The 18,264-nt window shown below is 43.7% G+C and overlaps 1 protein-coding gene across 1 annotated transcript in view; it reads right to left on the bottom strand.

The window, feature by feature from the left end:
- Positions 1-18,264, bottom strand: part of TTC29 (tetratricopeptide repeat domain 29) — a gene marked incomplete at both ends in the record, with an annotated part of 176,064 nt that overhangs the window by 104,387 nt on the left and 53,413 nt on the right. Inside the window, 2 exons of the mRNA XM_080936633.1 lie at positions 3,814-3,899; positions 10,254-10,466. Of these exons, the coding sequence (XP_080792759.1) occupies positions 3,814-3,899; positions 10,254-10,466 (299 nt within the window). The remainder of the gene's footprint in view (positions 1-3,813; positions 3,900-10,253; positions 10,467-18,264) is intronic.

The raw sequence follows: 18,264 nt of genomic DNA, 5'->3' as shown, positions 1-18,264 counted from the left end.
TCTCTGTCTGATTCACATCCTCTTCTGCCCTTTTCTTATAAGATGCAGGGCTTTGGAATTAGAGCCCTGCCCTAGTCAATCCAGGACAATCATCTTATCTCGAGTCCTTAAGCTAATTATGTTTGAATTCACTGATTCCAGGGATTAAGGAATGGCTGAGGGCTGGCACCATTTAAACTATTATGCTCAATAGAGTAAGCCTATTTATTACTCCCACACGGTACATGAACTAATTGAGATGTAGAGAGCTCGGGGGACTTGCCTAAGGTTACCCAGATAATAGGCTGGGATCATGAGATTCATATTTACTTCTTGAAAAAGAAAACACTTTCCTAAAGATGGTTTCAAGAATTTTCCATTTGGATGTCAAATATAATTTTTGCAATCCATTCTTTAGCAAACCATCTTACACCATTGACGGCATAGGACGCACCAGAATTCCCCACTTAAGCAGTAATTCTGTAGTTAAATCAGTCATAACTTATAAACCTGATTATTACACACTGTGTTCATTTTTATTCATGGCTATGACAAAATGCCTGAGGAGGACAAAAAAGGGAGGAAAGGTTATGGCTTATGGTTTCAGAAATCTTGATTTATGGCGCTTGCCTTTGTCTTTCCTGAGATGTGCACAGAGAGGCAGAACATGAACGTAGAGAATGATGGTGAGAAAAGAGCCTCACCTCACCTCATGATGGACAGGAGGCAGAGAGAGACAAAGATGGATCCCAGAGCAAGACTGAGCAGGAAATGGTCCCCAAGAACGTACTCCCACATCCCAAGACAACTACTTCTTTGTTTTGATTTTTTACATATTTATTTATTGTCTCTGTGTGTGGATATACATGCCATATCTCACATGTGAAATTCAAAGAACGACCTTGTTATTAGCCAATTAGTTTGTACTCCATGGTTTCTAGGATCTAATTTGGGTCTTCAGGCTTGGCAGCAAGTGCCTTTGCCAGCTGTGCTATCTCACTGGTCCCTATTATTAATTTTATATTACTTTCTACTTTTTAAAGGTTTCTTCACTTTTTCCTTTGTTGTTGTTTTGAAACGAGGCTTACTCTGTAGCCCAGGCTGGCCAGGAACTCCTGGCAACCTTACAGCCTTTGCAAGGCGGAGTGTCTTAGTCACGGTCACTGTTGCTATGATGAAACACCATGACCAAAGCACGTTAGGGAGAAAAGGGCTTGTTTGACGTACATTTCTATGTCACACGCCATCACTGTCAGGACAGGAGCTCAAGCAGGAGACAGGAGCTGGTGCACACACCATGGAGAATGCTGCTTACTGTCTTGCACCTCATGGCTTTTTCAGCTGCTTTCTTATAGAACCGTGGACCACCAGCCCAAGGATAGCCCCACTCACAATGGGCTAAGACTCCTACACTGACCACTAATAAGGGAATGACCCGCAGCCTTGTCTATAGCCTGGCTTTATGGAGGCCTTTTCTTAATTAAACTTTCTTCCTCTCAGATGACTTTTCCTGTGTCATGTTGTTGCTATAAACTGAAGAACAGCAAAGCCGCCATGACAGGTTCAATCTACTTCTTCAAAGTTCCTTCTTATAAAGCCTCCATTACCTCCCAAGTATGACATTGGATCACTAAATCTTAGCTAGATGTAGTCTATTAGTTATGAAAGAATATTCACTATCCTATCACATCCCAAAGCCCCATCTCTGAACAGTCCTAGGGACCAAAACAGGAGGCTTTAAAGGGGTCATTTCATACTCAAGCAATAACATATAATTTACAATAAAACTTTATTGAAAATAACCTTAAAGTCCTCCTATAAGAAGCTAAATCCTCCATGGTCCAGACATATGTACCCAAGCAGCCTTTTAAAAATGAAACATCGACAATTACAGTTGATATTTTCTAAGGTCTTGATAATTCTCAGAAAAATAAGGTGAGTTATGGAATACATAGGCTAATGAGTTTGGCTCTGACGATCACTTTCCAGTATCCGTACATTTCAAGGTAGCACATAGCATGTTTTACATATTAAATGTCTGTTAGTCACCCCTCGATAACCCTGTGAAAATGAAGACTGAAAGTGGAGTGTGCTAGAACCAGTGTGGAGGTCATTCAAATTCCAGAATCGTGTATACAAACTGCAAGTGTTTCATACAAAACAGAAGAACACATATTTACACGCCCTTCTATGCGGCACGCACATGGGATGTTTAACAAAGAAAAGTCACACATTTGTTGCTATATTTGACTCTGAGAAAAAAGAATTGTGGAGCCAAGTGTGGGTATAGAAGGGAGGTTCCCTGTTGTAAATGTTATTGTGTTGCTTGAAATTACCTTGCTATAGATACAGAGAAGTGGGGCAGGAACAAAAAGGGAGAGAAAGAGAAAGGGTAGGTGGTGAGAATCTCTGAGCTAGTTTTCTTCTTCCTCTTCCACCTCCTCCTCTTCTTCTTCTCTTTCTCCTCCTCCTCCTCCTCCTCCTCCTCTTCTTCTCCTTTTTTTCCTCCTCTCCTCTTCCTCCTCCTCTTCTTCTCCTCCTCCTCTTTCTCCTCTTTCCTTTCCTTCTTCTGAGACAGCCTTCTATGTAACTCAGGTTGGCCTCTAACTTACAAACTAGCCTCCTCCTTCGGTTTCCTGAGGCAGCGTACACCACCCCGTTTTACAATTTTTTGAATCACCTTCTCTTAATACATTTTGTTTTTCCTCAGACAATTCATTGCTTCCAAAAGTATATTCTCGTGTATGTGCACATGTGTATGCATGTGTGTGTGTGTATTCATGTGTACATTCATCATCTTCATGTGTTGTCTGCACATAGAAAGCCACACTGCTCAACTGTACTCTTGTGTAACCTCTCACACTTTCAATGTTGGAACCTACCCCCTCTTTCCTTCCCTCACAAGCTCCTTGTCTATACTACTCTGAATTATGATCATGTTTCTCAGTTGGTCACTTTCATTAAATTAGCTTCTGCAGGAAAGTATACATCTTGGGGTTTGTATGCTCTCCAAGCAGCAGAGCAGAGATTTGCTGAACACATATCACTGACCAAGAAATTTAAACAGAAAAGCCATCTAGGAAAATCTATGTTTTTTATGCTGACCAGTTTTAAGGGAGCTAGAAAATAGCATGTGACCCAAATATATGAATCTTACTTAGCATAAACATCTAAAGAAGCCAACAAGATCTCAAAGATAAGCATCAAACCTGTATGTACCAAGATGTAAATGGTTAGGAAGCTACATTTTATAAGATGTAGCATAGGGAAGAAAACTGATTTCACTTATAATGAAAAGAAAGCTCTTCATGTTTTACTTGTGTAGACAAGCAGAAAGGGCCTAGTTACACACTGTATAAGCACTCATTCTGTCAAGGAGTGTGGTGTGTCGAAGATGGGGACCACCAGCCACTCCCTGCTGATGCTGCACACGCCCTTTCCACAGAGGACTCACATCAGTGCAGCTCACACGATAGTTTAACAAATGCCTCCTCTCAAAGCGACTGGTCCCAAATCACATTATAAGATCACCACATTCTCACTGCGTATTCTTCTTTCATTTAAAACAGTTTTTCTTGTTCTGGGCAAATGGGAGGAGAGGGTCATATACTACATAAGTGAATGTCTATATATATCTTGAAGCCTTTCATAGTAATTGACTGTACCTCAGTCTTGAGAGCCAATGGAACTTGCTTTTTTACTCTTCTATTCAGTTCTGATCTCCATAAATAGGTACACTGAGGGCTGGCATAAGACATCTCTCCTGACCTTCTGATAGCATCAAATATTTTAAAATGATGAAGTAGCAAGGATTAAAATTTTACTTCTACTTACTGTTAGTGCGGTTTCATATTCTCCAGATGCCAAGTGGGCCAAGCCCAGATAGTAAGAAGCCTCTCCTTCCATGTTTCTGTCGTTCCCTGGAGTGAGGATGTACAGAGGTCACTGTGGTATTTTGGGGATGGGCTCATCACTTAAGACAATAGCCAGTCACCCTCTTCAAAACATACACACATAAAAATGATCCTCTAACTGTTGAAAGACAAGTGTGCTCCCTCTTTCTGCCCCCCTCCCTCCCTCCCTCTTCTCTCCTCTTTTCTCTTCCTCCTCTCTCCCCTCTCTCTCTCCCCCTTTCCCTCATCCTCCCCTTTTTCCTCCCTCCTCTGTGTGTGTTTGTGTCTGTGACGTGTGTATGTGGCTTAACTAAAACGTATTTTGGTTTCAAATATCCGGTTAAGATATTTTGGCAATATAAATATGAATAAACATAACAATATATAAACAGCACAGTATATATGTTCTACAAGTCATAGAATGTTTACGTTAGTCTGACACATGCAGACCCACAGTTGTCCAGCATATCTGTAACAGTTTACAAGAAACAACAAGCAACAGGTAACAGCTTAGCTGGATGCACGTTCCTGCCATCATCCATGTTTCTGACAGACACATGCTTGATCTGAGGCATAACTTGGCAAAGGGGTGCCCCCATGGAGCCATCCCTGGAACATTGGATAAATAAGTAAGTGAACATCAGTTGGCTTTTAGACATGGCAACTTCTTTTGCTTGTTCAAGCAAAAGACTGAGTTGTGATGAAGTGAAAACAGTAAAGCAACAGAGAAACATCAGTAACAACACAAATGGACATTGTACCGAAACGTTAGCATGGTCAGAATGGAGCGATGGGTGGGCCAGCGGGATGGAGACAGAAAGTGGCCTGTTTGGTGAGACTCGCTGAGGGTGTTCTGGAAGACAGAGCAAGGTGGAAGGAGCATGGGGCAAAGTAGGTTTCCGTTCCAAATGCATTTGTTAGGAAGACATCACGGAGAAGACAGCATTCACAATCAAGTGGAATTAGCAGAAACGCCTGGGAAGCTCATGGCTATGTGGAAATTAAGACAATAACCAGTCACTCTCTTAAACTGAGTAACCATGGGGTAAAAAGAAAGAAACCACAGGGTAAACTTCAAAGTACAGAATACCATGAGAAGGACAAAACTAAAAAATGTAACCAACAGAAGGAGATAAAGTAACAGATAAGTTAATAAAGTGACAGATAAAGTGACTGATAAAGTAACAAATACACATAGGTTACTTACGGACACTGTAGGTGTCAATTGCTGTAAAACACTGTGACCAAAAAAACAACATGGGCGGGGTTTGTTTCAGTTTGTATTTTATAGTTCATCATGAAGGGAAGTCGGGGCTGGAACTCAAGGCAGAAACCGGAGGCAGGAGCTGATGCAGAGACCACGGAGGGGTGCTCCTTACTGGCTTGTTCCCACAGCTTTATCAGTTTTATTTCTTATACCACCCTGAACAACCTGCCCATCAATCAAGAAAATGTACTCACAGAGTTGTCTCCAGGCAAACATGGTGGAAGGATTTTCTCAGCTGATGTTCTTTTCCCAAACACCCATGTTAGCAACAGCACCAGAACCTAGCCAGTGTGATGGGCATATGCATCTATACCTAAATGTAGGAAGATGTTTTCCTGACTAGCCAAAGAAGACTGACAGAAACAAAAAACAAAAAACAAAAAAACAAAAAAAAACAAAAAAAAAAAAAAAAAAAAAAAGAGGACAGAGTGGAAATGGAGCCAAGAAAAGAAAGGCAACAGAGGAAACAACCAATCAAACCACCAATTATAAAGTGTTTATACTATACAGTTATATAAATTAAAATTAAAATATCCCAGAAAGACACAAACATTGACATTAACTGAAGGAGGAGGAGGAGCATGGAGGAGGAGCATAGAGGAGGAGCATGGAGGAGGAGGGGCATGGAGGAGGAAGAGGTGGAGCATGGAGGAGGAGCATGGAGGAGGAGGAGAATGGAGGAGGAGCATGGAGGAGGAGCATAGAGGAGGAGGAGCATGGAGGAGGAGGAGCATGGAGGAGGAGCATGGAGGAGGAGGAGCATGGAGGAGGAGCTTGGAGGAGGAGGAGCATGGAGGAGGAAGAGGTGGAGCATGGAGGAGGAGGAGCATGGAGGAGGAGCATGGAGGAGGAGGAGCATGGAGGAGGAGGAGCATGGAGGAGGAGGAGCATGGAGGAGGAGCATGGAGGAGGAGGAGCATGGAGGAGGAGCATGGAGGAGGAGCATGGAGGAGGAGGAGCATGGAGGAGGAGCATGGAGGAGGAGGAGCATGGAGGAGGAGCATGGAGGAGGAGGAGCATGGAGGAGGAGCATGGAGGAGGAGGAGCATGGAGGAGGAGCATGGAGGAGGAGGAGCATGGAGGAGGAGCATGGAGGAGGAGGAGCATGGAGGAGGAGCATGGAGGAGGAGGAGCATGGAGGAGGAGCATGGAGGAGGAGGAGCATGGAGGAGGAGCATGGAGGAGGAGGAGCATGGAGGAGGAGGAGCATGGAGGAGGAGCATGGAGGAGGAGGAGCATGGAGGAGGAGAAGCATGGAGGAGGAGAAGCATGGAGGAGGAGCATGGAGGAGGAGCATGGAGGAGGAGGAGCATGGAGGAGGAGCATGGAGGAGGAGCATGGAGGAGGAGGAGAATGGAGGAGGAGCATGGAGGAGGAGGAGCATGGAGGAGGAGGAGCATGGAGGAGGAGGAGCATGGAGGAGGAGGAGAATGGAGGAGGAGCATGGAGGAGGAGGAGCATGGAGGAGGAGGAGCATGGAGGAGGAGGAGCATGGAGGAGGAGCATGGAGGAGGAGGAGCATGGAGGAGGAGGAGCATGGAGGAGGAGCATGGAGGAGGAGGAGAATGGAGGAGGAGCATGGAGGAGGAGGAGCATGGAGGAGGAGGAGGAGGAGGAGAATGGAGGAGGAGGAGGAGGAGGAGAATGGAGGAGGAGGAGGAGGAGGAGCATGGAGGAGGAGGAGGAGGAGGAGAATGGAGGAGGTGGAGGAGAAAGAATCTCAGTTACAATAAGCGCAACAACTGAATATGATTATGACTGAAAACATCTTACAAAGTTCAGTCCCAGCTGCCTCCATTGAAAAATGAATACCAAACATGCAAGAAAGAATTTGCACCAATCATGCACAACTTCTTAAAAGCAGCCCACAAAAATCATTTCCCAAAGTGTTCTGTGAGGTCAGTCTTACTCTCAGACAAAGACACCACTAGAGACCAAATCAAGAAGCCCTAACAACAGTGGTCCCTATTGATATACGGGGGAATTGCACACACAAAAGTCTAACACAGCAAATCTAGTGACATAAAAGAATTGTAAATCATGGTAAGAGGTTCTTGGAGTCCAAGTTTGGTTTAGCATAAACAAATCACATTTATAAAACGAAGAATGGAAATGCATGATCATCTCAAATTATGCCAAAAAATCATTCTTTTCACCCTAAAACTCTCAGCACACTTGGAATAACAGGAATCCTCCTTAATGTGTGAGTGAACATTTAAAAGCCCTCATGGCCAATACCGTGTTTAGTGAGAGAGACTGAAACATTGGTCCTAAGAGCAAAAATACGAGCAAGAAGACACCGCCATCACTTCTGAAGTGTAGTCAGAGGAACTCGTGCAGTGAAGTCACCAGATCAGAAAGGGAAGAAAAAAAGGCATGTTTGGGTCTGTGGTCTATTTGTGTGTGCAGTCATGTGTGTGCAGTCGTGTGTGTGCAGGCATGTGTGTGCAGGCATGTATGTGCAGGTATGTGTGTGCAGTCGTGTGTGTGCAGGCATGTGTGTGCAGGCGTGTGTGCAGTCATGTGTGTGCAGGCATGTATGTGCAGGTATGTGTGTGCAGTCGTGTGTGTGCAGGCATGTGTGTATAGGCAAGTGTGTGCAGGCATGTATGTGCAGTTGTGTGTGTACAGGCATGTGTGTGCAGGTGTGTATGTGCAGGTATGTGTGTGCAGGCATGTATGTGCAGTTGTGTGTGTACAGGCAAGTGTGTGCAGGCATGTATGTGCAGTTGTGTGTGTACAGGCATGTGTGTGCAGGCGTGTGTGTGCAGGCATGTGTGTGCAGGCATGTGTGCAGGCATGTGTGTGCAGGCATGTGTGCAGGCATGTGTGCAGGCATGTGTGTGCAGGTATGTGTGTGCAGTCGTGTGTGTGTAGACATGTGTGCAGGCATGTGTGTGCAGGTATGTGTGTGCAGGCATGGATGTGCAGGTATGTGTGTGCAGTCCTGTGTGTGCAGGTATGTGTGTGCAGGCATGGATGTGCAGGTATGTGTGTGCAGTCCTGTGTGTGCAGGCATGTGTGCTGAAAGTTGCAAAATATAAAGTTAGATTCTCTTTATGATGCAGAAATAGACTATGGAACTACTAGAGCTCTTAGGTCACCTGCAGTAATTACTGGAGTCTTTAATTAGTCAAAACATTCTTAGTTAAGATATGAAATCACTCTGTCTCTGTATCTCTGTCATTCTTTTACACACACACACACACACACACACACACACACACACATTGGATTCATCAAAATTAAAAATTTGTGCTTGATTGACTGCCACCAGGAAGTAGAAGTAACCACACTGCCCAGGAGGAAATGTTTCCAAGTCAGATCTGCTGAAAGGTTTACAAATATATAAGGGAGTAATAATAAACAAATAACAGAACTGAAATGTGCAAAGATGTCAGGATGGCCGGCGAGACCACCACTCTACATGCTAGTGATCCTCAGAAAGTGAACACGGAGTGATCACATGACTCAGTGATTCTCCTGGGCATGCACCAAAGAGAACCCAAAATTCTCCGCTAGGGCAATGGAAGAACTCAGGTGTCCATCAGATGATAAGAAGGTGTGTGGAAAGCACATAGTCAAGTGTTTCTTGGTGGATGTATGAAAGACAGAAGCCATGATTTATGTGACAAGTTGTGTGTGTATGTGTGTGTGTGTATGTGTGTGTGCTGTTGTATATATTTTTTGCAATCTGAGAAACCCTTTATTGTTTATAAATTTCCTGTAGTCAGATACTTGGGAAATTGTGATGAATTTTTAGTTAGGAGTAACAAGGAAATCAATCGCACATCAACATATCTTAAATGTCTTAAAGTGCCACACTCCACAGGTGCACTGTACACCATGTGCCACACTCCACACCTGAACCTTACACATGTGCCACATTCCACACGTGCTCCCTACACCATGGTGCTCTGCAGAAGGATCTGGCCCTCAGTGAATGTGTTTGTCTCTTAAATGTTATCTAAAGCCAACATGGGAGGCATATACTTCCTGGCTTCCATTCTTTTCTCAACTCTGCTACCGTACAGAAAATGCAAAACTAAAGTGCGCTGTCTTCTCCTACTATACACGCCTGTGGGCTGAGGTTCCTGTCTAAGCTGTGTGGTGCCCAGGTTACAGACCCACGCTCACATGTACTGCCCCAGAAAAAACATGAGCCACCGTTTATGCAAAAACAGTTCATTTGATGGAAATTGTCTTTTGGTAATAAAAATTTTCTTTAAACATTTTAACAAAAGTTATTTTTTGAATGACAGGATAAAAAGAGCCCAAACGCTTACTTTCCCTCTAAACTAAATTCAAACCACATCCCAAGGCCAGTCCTAGTCACCCCAAAGACGCCATCAGCTACTTATCAGGTGAACTCATTAACAATGCCCATGAGTCAGCCCTGCACCTCCCTTTCCCCTTTCATGGGGAAACTTCTGTTAGAAAATTACTGTGCGGTGATGTGGAATGCAAAGGGTACTTTCCTTTGTATGTTATAAATTAAAAGTTTATACCCTTATGCTCCATTTTTACTGTTTTCTACAGAGAACATGTGTAAGATACACAGATATGAGCCACTTTCCACTGCTAAGAGTGAGGGCGAGGATCACATGGGCATCCTGTCAGCCTGCAGACTCTGCCGTCGCCAGTCCGGGGTGGGGCAGACTGTGACTTCCTACCATGCCTCCTCTCCCAGTGATGCTGATAATGCAGGACCGAAAGTATACTGCAGAACTAGTTCCTCGTTACTCCTAACTAAAGATTTAGAACATCTTCCCAAGTATCTGATAATAGAAAATTTATGAACGGATTCTCAGATTGCAGAAAACACACACACACACACACACACACACACACACACACACACGAGGGGGGGGGAGGGAAGGAAGACAGAGACAGTACACCAGTGGATTGTAATTTTGGAAATAAAGCTTTCAAGAAACTAATGGATTTCTTGTCAGCACTGAGGCCTCCCTCTGCCTTACATGGGACTCTGAAAGCATGTTGATGGCCTTTGTCTTTGCATTTCATGTGACAGTTACCTAGGACTGGACAGTTTGCACGCCCCTCCTGGAGAGACAGTGTGTCCAAGGAAGCACTGTGAAGTCTTTACCACGCACCTTCTCTGGCGATGTCGGAAGCTTTCATTAGGACTTTGATAGCCTGTTTGTAGTCTTCGTTTGCCAGCATTCTGTCTGAGAGCAGTCTGTAGGTCCTCACGAGACTTTCACAGGCCATCAAGTTGAGAAACTGGCCTGTCTCGTCCTTCCATATCCGACCCTGTGTCAATTCGTAGAATGCTTCATAATGCTCTGCAGCCTTCAGAAGCTCACCTGAAGAATAAAAGCCATTCGTAAACATACAAGTGCCGGCCAAAACTTGTTTTAAAAACTTGTGTAGTGTCACTGCCAATGGGGAGACCGCCACTTGGTATGGTGCATGTGCTGGCATTGCTCTCTGGCTCTTTAAGGGTGGGGACAGAGGCAGAGCCACGCGGTGCAAAGCCCTTGGAAACGAAGAGGATCTGTGTGCATTCCCCACTGAACCACCAAACAGTCTGGTGGAGTGGAACTCACTCGGTCCCATTTTACTGAAGGCTCAGCTCAGTGTTTCGTGCTTAGGGGGCAGCACAAGCGGAGGCTTTCAGAGCCCATGCCTGCCGCCATTATCCTCACTGCTTCCTGAGAAGGCAGCTGCCTCACGCTTAGGGAGCATTTAGATATCATGAGAAAAAAATGCATAGTGGGCTGGAAGACGGCTTCCCAGAGTCTGAAGGAGCCACCTACACACTCCCCAGTGACGAGAACCTCATTGAACTGTAGTTCTGGATCAATTGCATCTTATCAGTTATTCCCAATGTATCTTCTCAAATCCCAAACTCTAGACTAGCCTCAAAATGAGTTCATTCCTTAAAATGTGAGACAATGTTCTCTGGGGGAACAGTCTGCCGTTCCATGCTGTGGACTGTGCCTTACATGTAAATTACCTTCAGAGACCCTCCTGCTATCCTGTAACAGGGGCAGTCTTTGGCAGCATCAGAGTGGCACCCCTAGTCCTTGACTGTTCCACACCTAAGCATTTTAACCGTAGCAATAAAAATGAGTGAGGGTTTCAAGGACATGGCCTGCTTTTGTTTGTTGGTTTAGGCATTACCTAACTGCTGCCCCTCTGTTCCTTTCTTTACTATTGTGTGAAGTAAGCACCAACTGTAACGATTCAGAAATTAATTACTGCATGCTTGTTGTTCTATGGAGTTAGTGTAAAATGAACGTGGGGGTGTTGTCAGTTGACATAGTAATAGCCTTTCTATAATAACTAACAGCTAATTGCAACATAGTAACAGCATTTATGCTCTCTAACAATGTTACCACGATTGAATTAATCTTTGTAGTTCACATTAGGATCAATACATTTCCACAGCCCATCTCATTGGATAGTGTAGGCAGGGATGGCACTGTCCTGACTATGTCATCTGCCCCCATTCCTAACGCTGACCCTGTTACTGAGACCACTATCAGTGACTACACAGACCCACTAAGTGTGTTGGCACACATCTGTCTAACACCAGCACGTGGGAGCTGGCAGGAGAGGGTTAGAAGTCAGATACTGTCTTAGGTACGACAGGGTTTCCAAAAAAACCCATCAAAATAAGAATAACACCTCCAAAGAAAGGAAAAGGACAAGGGGAGTCCCAGCAGTGGTAGAAAAATGCAGTAAGATCATGGGCATTGTGAGTCCTTACCGTCTGTGCCGGGGTGGGAAGGAAACAAAGATACAGAACCCAGGGTAAGGGAAGGTCGTGCAGAACTGTTTAGAAACTTATCCTACAGCTTTGGAAGGGGGGGGGAGTGCATCCACTAATTGACATTACCAAAAATTGTTTCATTTCATAGGCGTTTACCGTAAATGAAAATATGAGAAAGCAACCGTAAGTACAGCACTCTGTCTGTCTGGGAGGAAGGGAAGTAGATGGTTTGGGTTTTGATTTTCTTTTTTCTTGCTTTTTCCCCCATTTTACTTATTGGCATTTTGTAGAATTGTTATTATCTAAATGTTTATTTTGTAATATGAAATATACAACAGAAGTCATTTTGAAATAACGTTCCACCTCTTTTTGCTTTGCCACAGTTGCAGATGGCGGAGGCTCACTGCTCCGATCTGTCTTCCCTTGCAGCCGATCCTTTTCGTACCTCCTGGGAGGGCCAGCACAGTTTCCATCTCTGTCTGCCGGAAACACCTTCCTGAAATACCCACTGCCGTCTTATGTTCTGGGGGTGAAATTCCAGCAGTGCGCTGGCAAATCTGTGTGTTATGTTTCCTCTGCCAACGATATTTCTGCCCACAAATGATGGCTTCGTAACTCTGGAGACATGTGCACAAAAGCTCCTTTTTCTTCCCAGTACCCATCTGCTCATAAAGTAGAGACACATTTTTCTTTTGGGTCATGTGATTAGTGAATAGTGAATACAGGAAACTGAGAAAAATGGGGGAGTTCCACCAGGGGTGTGTGTTGGGGGGAGAACTATAAAAGAGATGACTTTTTAGATTACATAGTTCATTTAAATCACATGTAAGCAAGGCATAATGGTTTTACCCAGATTTGGGAGTGGAAGTTGAAGGCAAAGAGAGGTAAAGGTGAACCGAGGATGGAAATGTGGGAAAGAGCAAAGATGGAATTTCTGTCCTCCCTGCGAGCCAGGCGTTCCTGGGTTGCATGTCTTGGGGGTTGTTAGGTTTTCTGGACAGACCCCATGTGTGTGGAAGAACAAAGCCTGGGGGTTTTTGGGACAATGATCTTTTTGTATAAAATTGGGGTTGTGTCAGTGGACTGCCTAGTTCAAGACTGTCTGAGATTTAGGTCTCAGACAGTGTTCGAGACCTCCATAAGGAAGGAGCCAAAGACACTGGGTGAAAAACCCTTTCCTGGAGGAGTGAGATATTGTTCAAATCAAAGGTTTTCTTTCCCACACATCATCTTCTAAATGTCTCTCCAGACGGTTGAGGTAGAGATAATTTCCATTTTCTCACAAATGGGGAAACAGAGGCAAATTTAAGTGACCGAGACCTGTAAACCACATTTAAATTTCTTGTGACTGGAGGTTGACCTTCTGACCCTCAAAGCTCTGGAATGGTTCTACCACATCAAATATGGCACCACAGACTAGGTCAGGAGCTGAGGTTGCCCCACGTACAACTGTAGGCGTCCATCCCTTGTTATAAACAACGCTAGAGTTAATGTGTACGGGTCTCTTCTAGGCCCACAATACTGCACTCAACTCCGACTGTTCCTGCAGACGTTAACAAAAGCTGGACGTGCCAACCCACTGTGAACTTCCAGATCTTCCTGAATACCCAGATATAGAGAGAATGAGCCCCGCAAAGCCCCATGTTCTCCTCAGCTGTGTGGGAACCTCAAGGACACTTGGAGTTCCTTGCATGTCTCAGACGTAGTGGCCTTTGCCAACCAGTCCTGGCTTCAACCCCACCTTTTGCTTCTTTGGCACAGATGAGGTTGATCCCTAATTTTCTGTTCAAAAGGGCTGTTATAGAAGTAGAGTCTCTTAGTACTTCTCCAGTGTAAGGTTTCATTTCTTAAATTATGTCATAAAGTAAATAAGATAGTGAGGATTTGGTTCAAATGACTGTCTAAAGACTGCTGAGCTTGAACGCACTGCATTACAATGCAGCGTAACATCTGACTGAAAATATTAAAAGCTATGCCTCTTCTCTGAAAAGGGCCTAGTAACTTAAGTACAGTTAATCCCTTGAAACAGGATCAACAATGGTCCGATTTTTGTCCAATCTCTGTCCAACAGTAACAAAATCCTTAGCAATCGTCTTATTTATTATGAGTGTCTGTTCCTAGTTGAATTGGTATCTGTTGAAATACAACGCTTATTGCTTTTATCTGAAAACTTTCACAACTTTACTACAGGATTGGCAGGGGTCATAAATAACAATCACTTTACAAAGTTAAGTATAAATACCAGTGTATCAGTTACTTTTTGCTGCTGTGATACCACATCATGGCAAAGCTCTGAGAAGGAGTTTATTTGGGACTATGGTCCAGAGGGCAAGAGTCCATGGAGGTGGAGTAAAGGAATAAAGACCGCCAGCAGTGGGCATGGAGAGTGGAGCACAGGCCAAGAGTTCACATCTTTGGACTCAAGCATGAAGCAGGGAGAACAAACTACTAATAGCTCATCCTCCGGTGTGACGAACTTTCTCCAACAACCCTCCACCACCAAAACACGAGTTCAAATGTCCAGCACTATGGAATAGCTTACTGAAACCATTACAGCTATAATTTCAAATCCGGCTCACAACATGTTTTATGACTTCCTCGAACTGTCCATATATGATCTAGCCTTCATTTCTAAATAAAATTTAACACATCAGACCGAGAGGTTTTTCCAGACCCCGCTGGCAGCAGGGTTTTTTGTTTGTTTGTCTGTTTTTGTATTGTTCTGTTTTGGTTTTGACCCATGTCTGAATTTTCAAGTGTGGACATTATTTTCCACTGAAGAAGAGTAAGAGAGGGAGGAGAAATGACTGAACCAGGTAGCACAAAAATAAAACTTAGTAGAAATTTCATATTCATTAAACATCTCTGAGGGGAGGGGATTTTGATCACGTGGCAGTGGGATCATTAGCCAGCCCTCAGCACCGCAACAGCAGAGTAGCAGTGAGTGAGAAGTGACCCAAGCACTGCTGAGCTCAGAGCCTACGGTGCTTGGCTTCACAACCAGGTGGACATGTATCACGCTACTTCATGTGAGTAGGAAGAAAACAGGACCCAAACATCCCACTGGAGACATGAAAGGTGGCCCTCCACAGTTCTTTCAAAACCATAAAATAGCAGGGGACAGAGATATGTAGGTACAGACAGAGATGGTCCAGCCTCAGTTTTATTTTGTTTGCTTTTAACAATTACATGATAGCTACACAGACAAAAAAAAAAAAAAAAAAAAAAAAAAAAAAAAAAAAAAAAAAAACTTCCATGTGCTTTTATAGTTTTCACCCTAAGCAAAGTGTGTTCCTAAAACAAACATACTCTAAGCGTGTTTCATTGTATCCAAGGTCCATACAAACAAGAAACCCACACACTTATTTAGAAACACCAACAAAAGCCAGACAATGCTGCTGTAAACAGCACAATGCTTGGTAGGATGTTAAGACGAACGCACTGTGGAGGAAATACAATTTTATATATTTGGATGTTACCCAAATTGTGGCTCCTTCTTTTCTGCACAGCATCTCTGAAGGTTTATACATATTTGTTGTCCTGCAGCAGATGTCTAGAACAAATATTAAGCAAAGGGAAATGTATATGTTCTCTCCCGTTTTAGTTTTTTTTTTTTAAAGTAGGAAGATTGACTAGATATTAACACAAATGGGTTTAAATGTGAAGCTGCCGTAAAGGCAGGAACATAAATGTAATTCTCTCAGCCGCTATTTTGATGCACATTTTTGATTCCATGAATATTTTATGAAATGGCCCAAACTAAAGCCATATAACATTTCTGCATTACTGATGCCTGCGCCCGTAAGCTACGAACATTAGAGGCATGATTGAATGCATTAAAATGAACTCATTCAGCAGTGCATTGATTACTTGGAGGGGGAGGGAAACAGGAAAAAGAGAGGAGGAAAAAGAAAGGAAGAAAAAGAAGTTGCTTCACTTCAGGAAGCAGGTGTATGCTGGAAGAGAGTGAGACGAGGGCACGTCTGAATACAGCGACACTTCTTAAAATGTGACTCACGCCAGGCTTGACATTAATTAGGCAAGGTGTTAATTATGTCCAAAAGATGGCTTCTGGTATGGTTCACATAATTTAAAATGTCACAGTCCTTAGGATGCAGAGACCTGGCCTGCTTTAGCTCCGTACATCAGGAAGTCTGAGAATAACTAATTATTTCTTTTTCTATCAACTTGTGAATTTGCCAGTAAAAACAACTGTAGAAACAATTGCTTGAAAATAATTTGACAGGTCCGCGAGGCCCATTTCCTCGGTGGCGCGGGTGTACATGGGAAGCACATTTAATTCTAAACTGTGCACGTTTGTTGAAGACTTTAGGGAAATATTACACTTTAGTTTAAAACAACAACCCAAGGAACAATAAAGCTTTATGTATATTGTGTTGTGTTTTAATCTGGAACAACTGGCCATCTTTGGCATAAATTACTATTCTGTACTATTCTGACACAGAATGTGCTAGAAGCAATATTGAGTAGTGGAAAAAAGAAAACCGTTACTGCTCCGCTATAAAACCAAAAGGCATTGGTGTCCATTTTGGCTTAACTGAAGAAGCAATTCACATCATCTTTCCATATTTGCATTCAATTACAATCATTGTAGCAGAGTGGCATGTGCTGAGGGGGCTGGGCCTCAGCATTCTGCCAACAGGAAGAATGGGTTTCCAGCATTTGTCTCCTGTCGGAGGGACATTTGCTGTGTGCTCTAATCCACTGTACACCATGGCAAATGAAGCGCTGAAGACAAAGCTTTACATCCCTAACTGTAACACTCCTAACAGGGCAGAAAACGTTTGTAACTTTCAAGGCGTTCCTGTGAGACACACAGGGGGAACATTGGCAGCTGTTTCTTTTTTTTTTTTACATACAGATTTCAGGTGGGCTGTGGGAACACTGCTATCCACTAGGTAAAGACTGTTGTCCACTAAAGGAGACAGTGAATCTGGTTCTAGGAAGGCGGGTATTTGTGTCTGTGTATGTGTGTATGCCCTGTTTGTGCTTGAGTGTTTATGTGTTTGTGTGTGTATGATATGTGTGTTTGTGTGTCTGTGGGTCTCTGTGTTTGTTGTCTGTGTGCGTCTGTGTTGGGGATGTTGGAGAGTGAGACCAGCATATGCACAAAAGTCTTTATTATGAGACCTGGATCAGGGTGAAGCCTTGGTCTTCAGAGCCCTGGCAGAAGTGCCGTCACCAGTTGCTGTTCGGACATTTGTGTAGCCCAGCTGTGTAGTCTGTGGACAAGCACAACTGCTAGATGCCAACAGTTGGTGTCCGCGTTGGATTATAGGCGATGGGGTCCATGTGAAGTGCTTCTCTTCTCCCCTACGGCTTGCTTATTAGCTATTGGCTTTGGGAAAGAGATCTTTGGGATCTGCCCTAACCAAAGGACTGGCCCCTTGGAATCAGGGTATGATAGTATTATTTGGAATTAGGTCCCAGGGGTTTACCAGAAAGTTGCATCTTGCCCTTGCTCCCTACTGTCTTTTTTCTGCTTCCTGTCTTTCTTGACATGAGCACCTCTGCTCCTTTCCTCAGGCCCATAGTAGAGAAACTTCTCCAGCCGTGACTGCAGACAAATCTTTATACCTTTGAACTGTTTGTTACAGCTGTAAGTAGTCTGAGTAATCAATTTTCTTTGCTCTTAAACATGTATAAGCTGAAGATACCAGATTGTCTCAAAAATTAAAATAAAAATATGTAAAACACTGGGTTCAAAACCCTAATGTGGTGGTGCACAGCTGGAATGCTAGCCCTCGAGAGGCAGAAGAGAAGGATCATGAGTTCAAGGTCACCCTGTAGCTATATAGTGAGTTTGGACCAGCCTGGGTTGCATAAGACTCCATCTCAAAAACAAAGGTAAGGCCTTTATTGAATTTATACACATGAAATGGATGCTTCTCGTTAACAAAACTTGTAGGATTTCAATTTTTCTTCACATATTATTTTACTTTCGTGTTTTTGCCTTATTTAAAAGTAATTTGTGCACACTGAGCTAGCACTATATCAATCACTGCTCAACATGTGCAAGGACTCAAACATCCCAAGTAACAACTGTTGCTAGGCACCCACGTCTGCAGACCAAGGCCCCGCCCCGACTTTGGCATTAATGAGAAGCTAATGAGAAGCGATTCAGTTTCCAGAGCACAACTCTCACGCAATCCAACCACATTCTGCCTCATTTGAGTATGCTTATATGAGCAAAGAGAAAGATACAGACGGCTCTCTGCCAGACTCATCACCAGCACGTGGGTGAGGAGTTCCTTCTCTCCTCCACATCTTCATTTATGATGTTGAACATGCTATGTGGGGTCTTACCAAGGGAGAACCAGCTAACCAGCTGAAAATGTTCTATTTAGGTGAGCCTGAGGAAGTTA

Source organism: Micromys minutus, assembly GCF_963924665.1.
Source record: "Micromys minutus genome assembly, chromosome: 24".
Classification (NCBI taxonomy): domain Eukaryota; kingdom Metazoa; phylum Chordata; class Mammalia; order Rodentia; family Muridae; genus Micromys; species Micromys minutus.
Note: the sequence above shows the minus strand (reverse complement) of the source record. Positions and strands in the feature narration are given on the sequence as shown.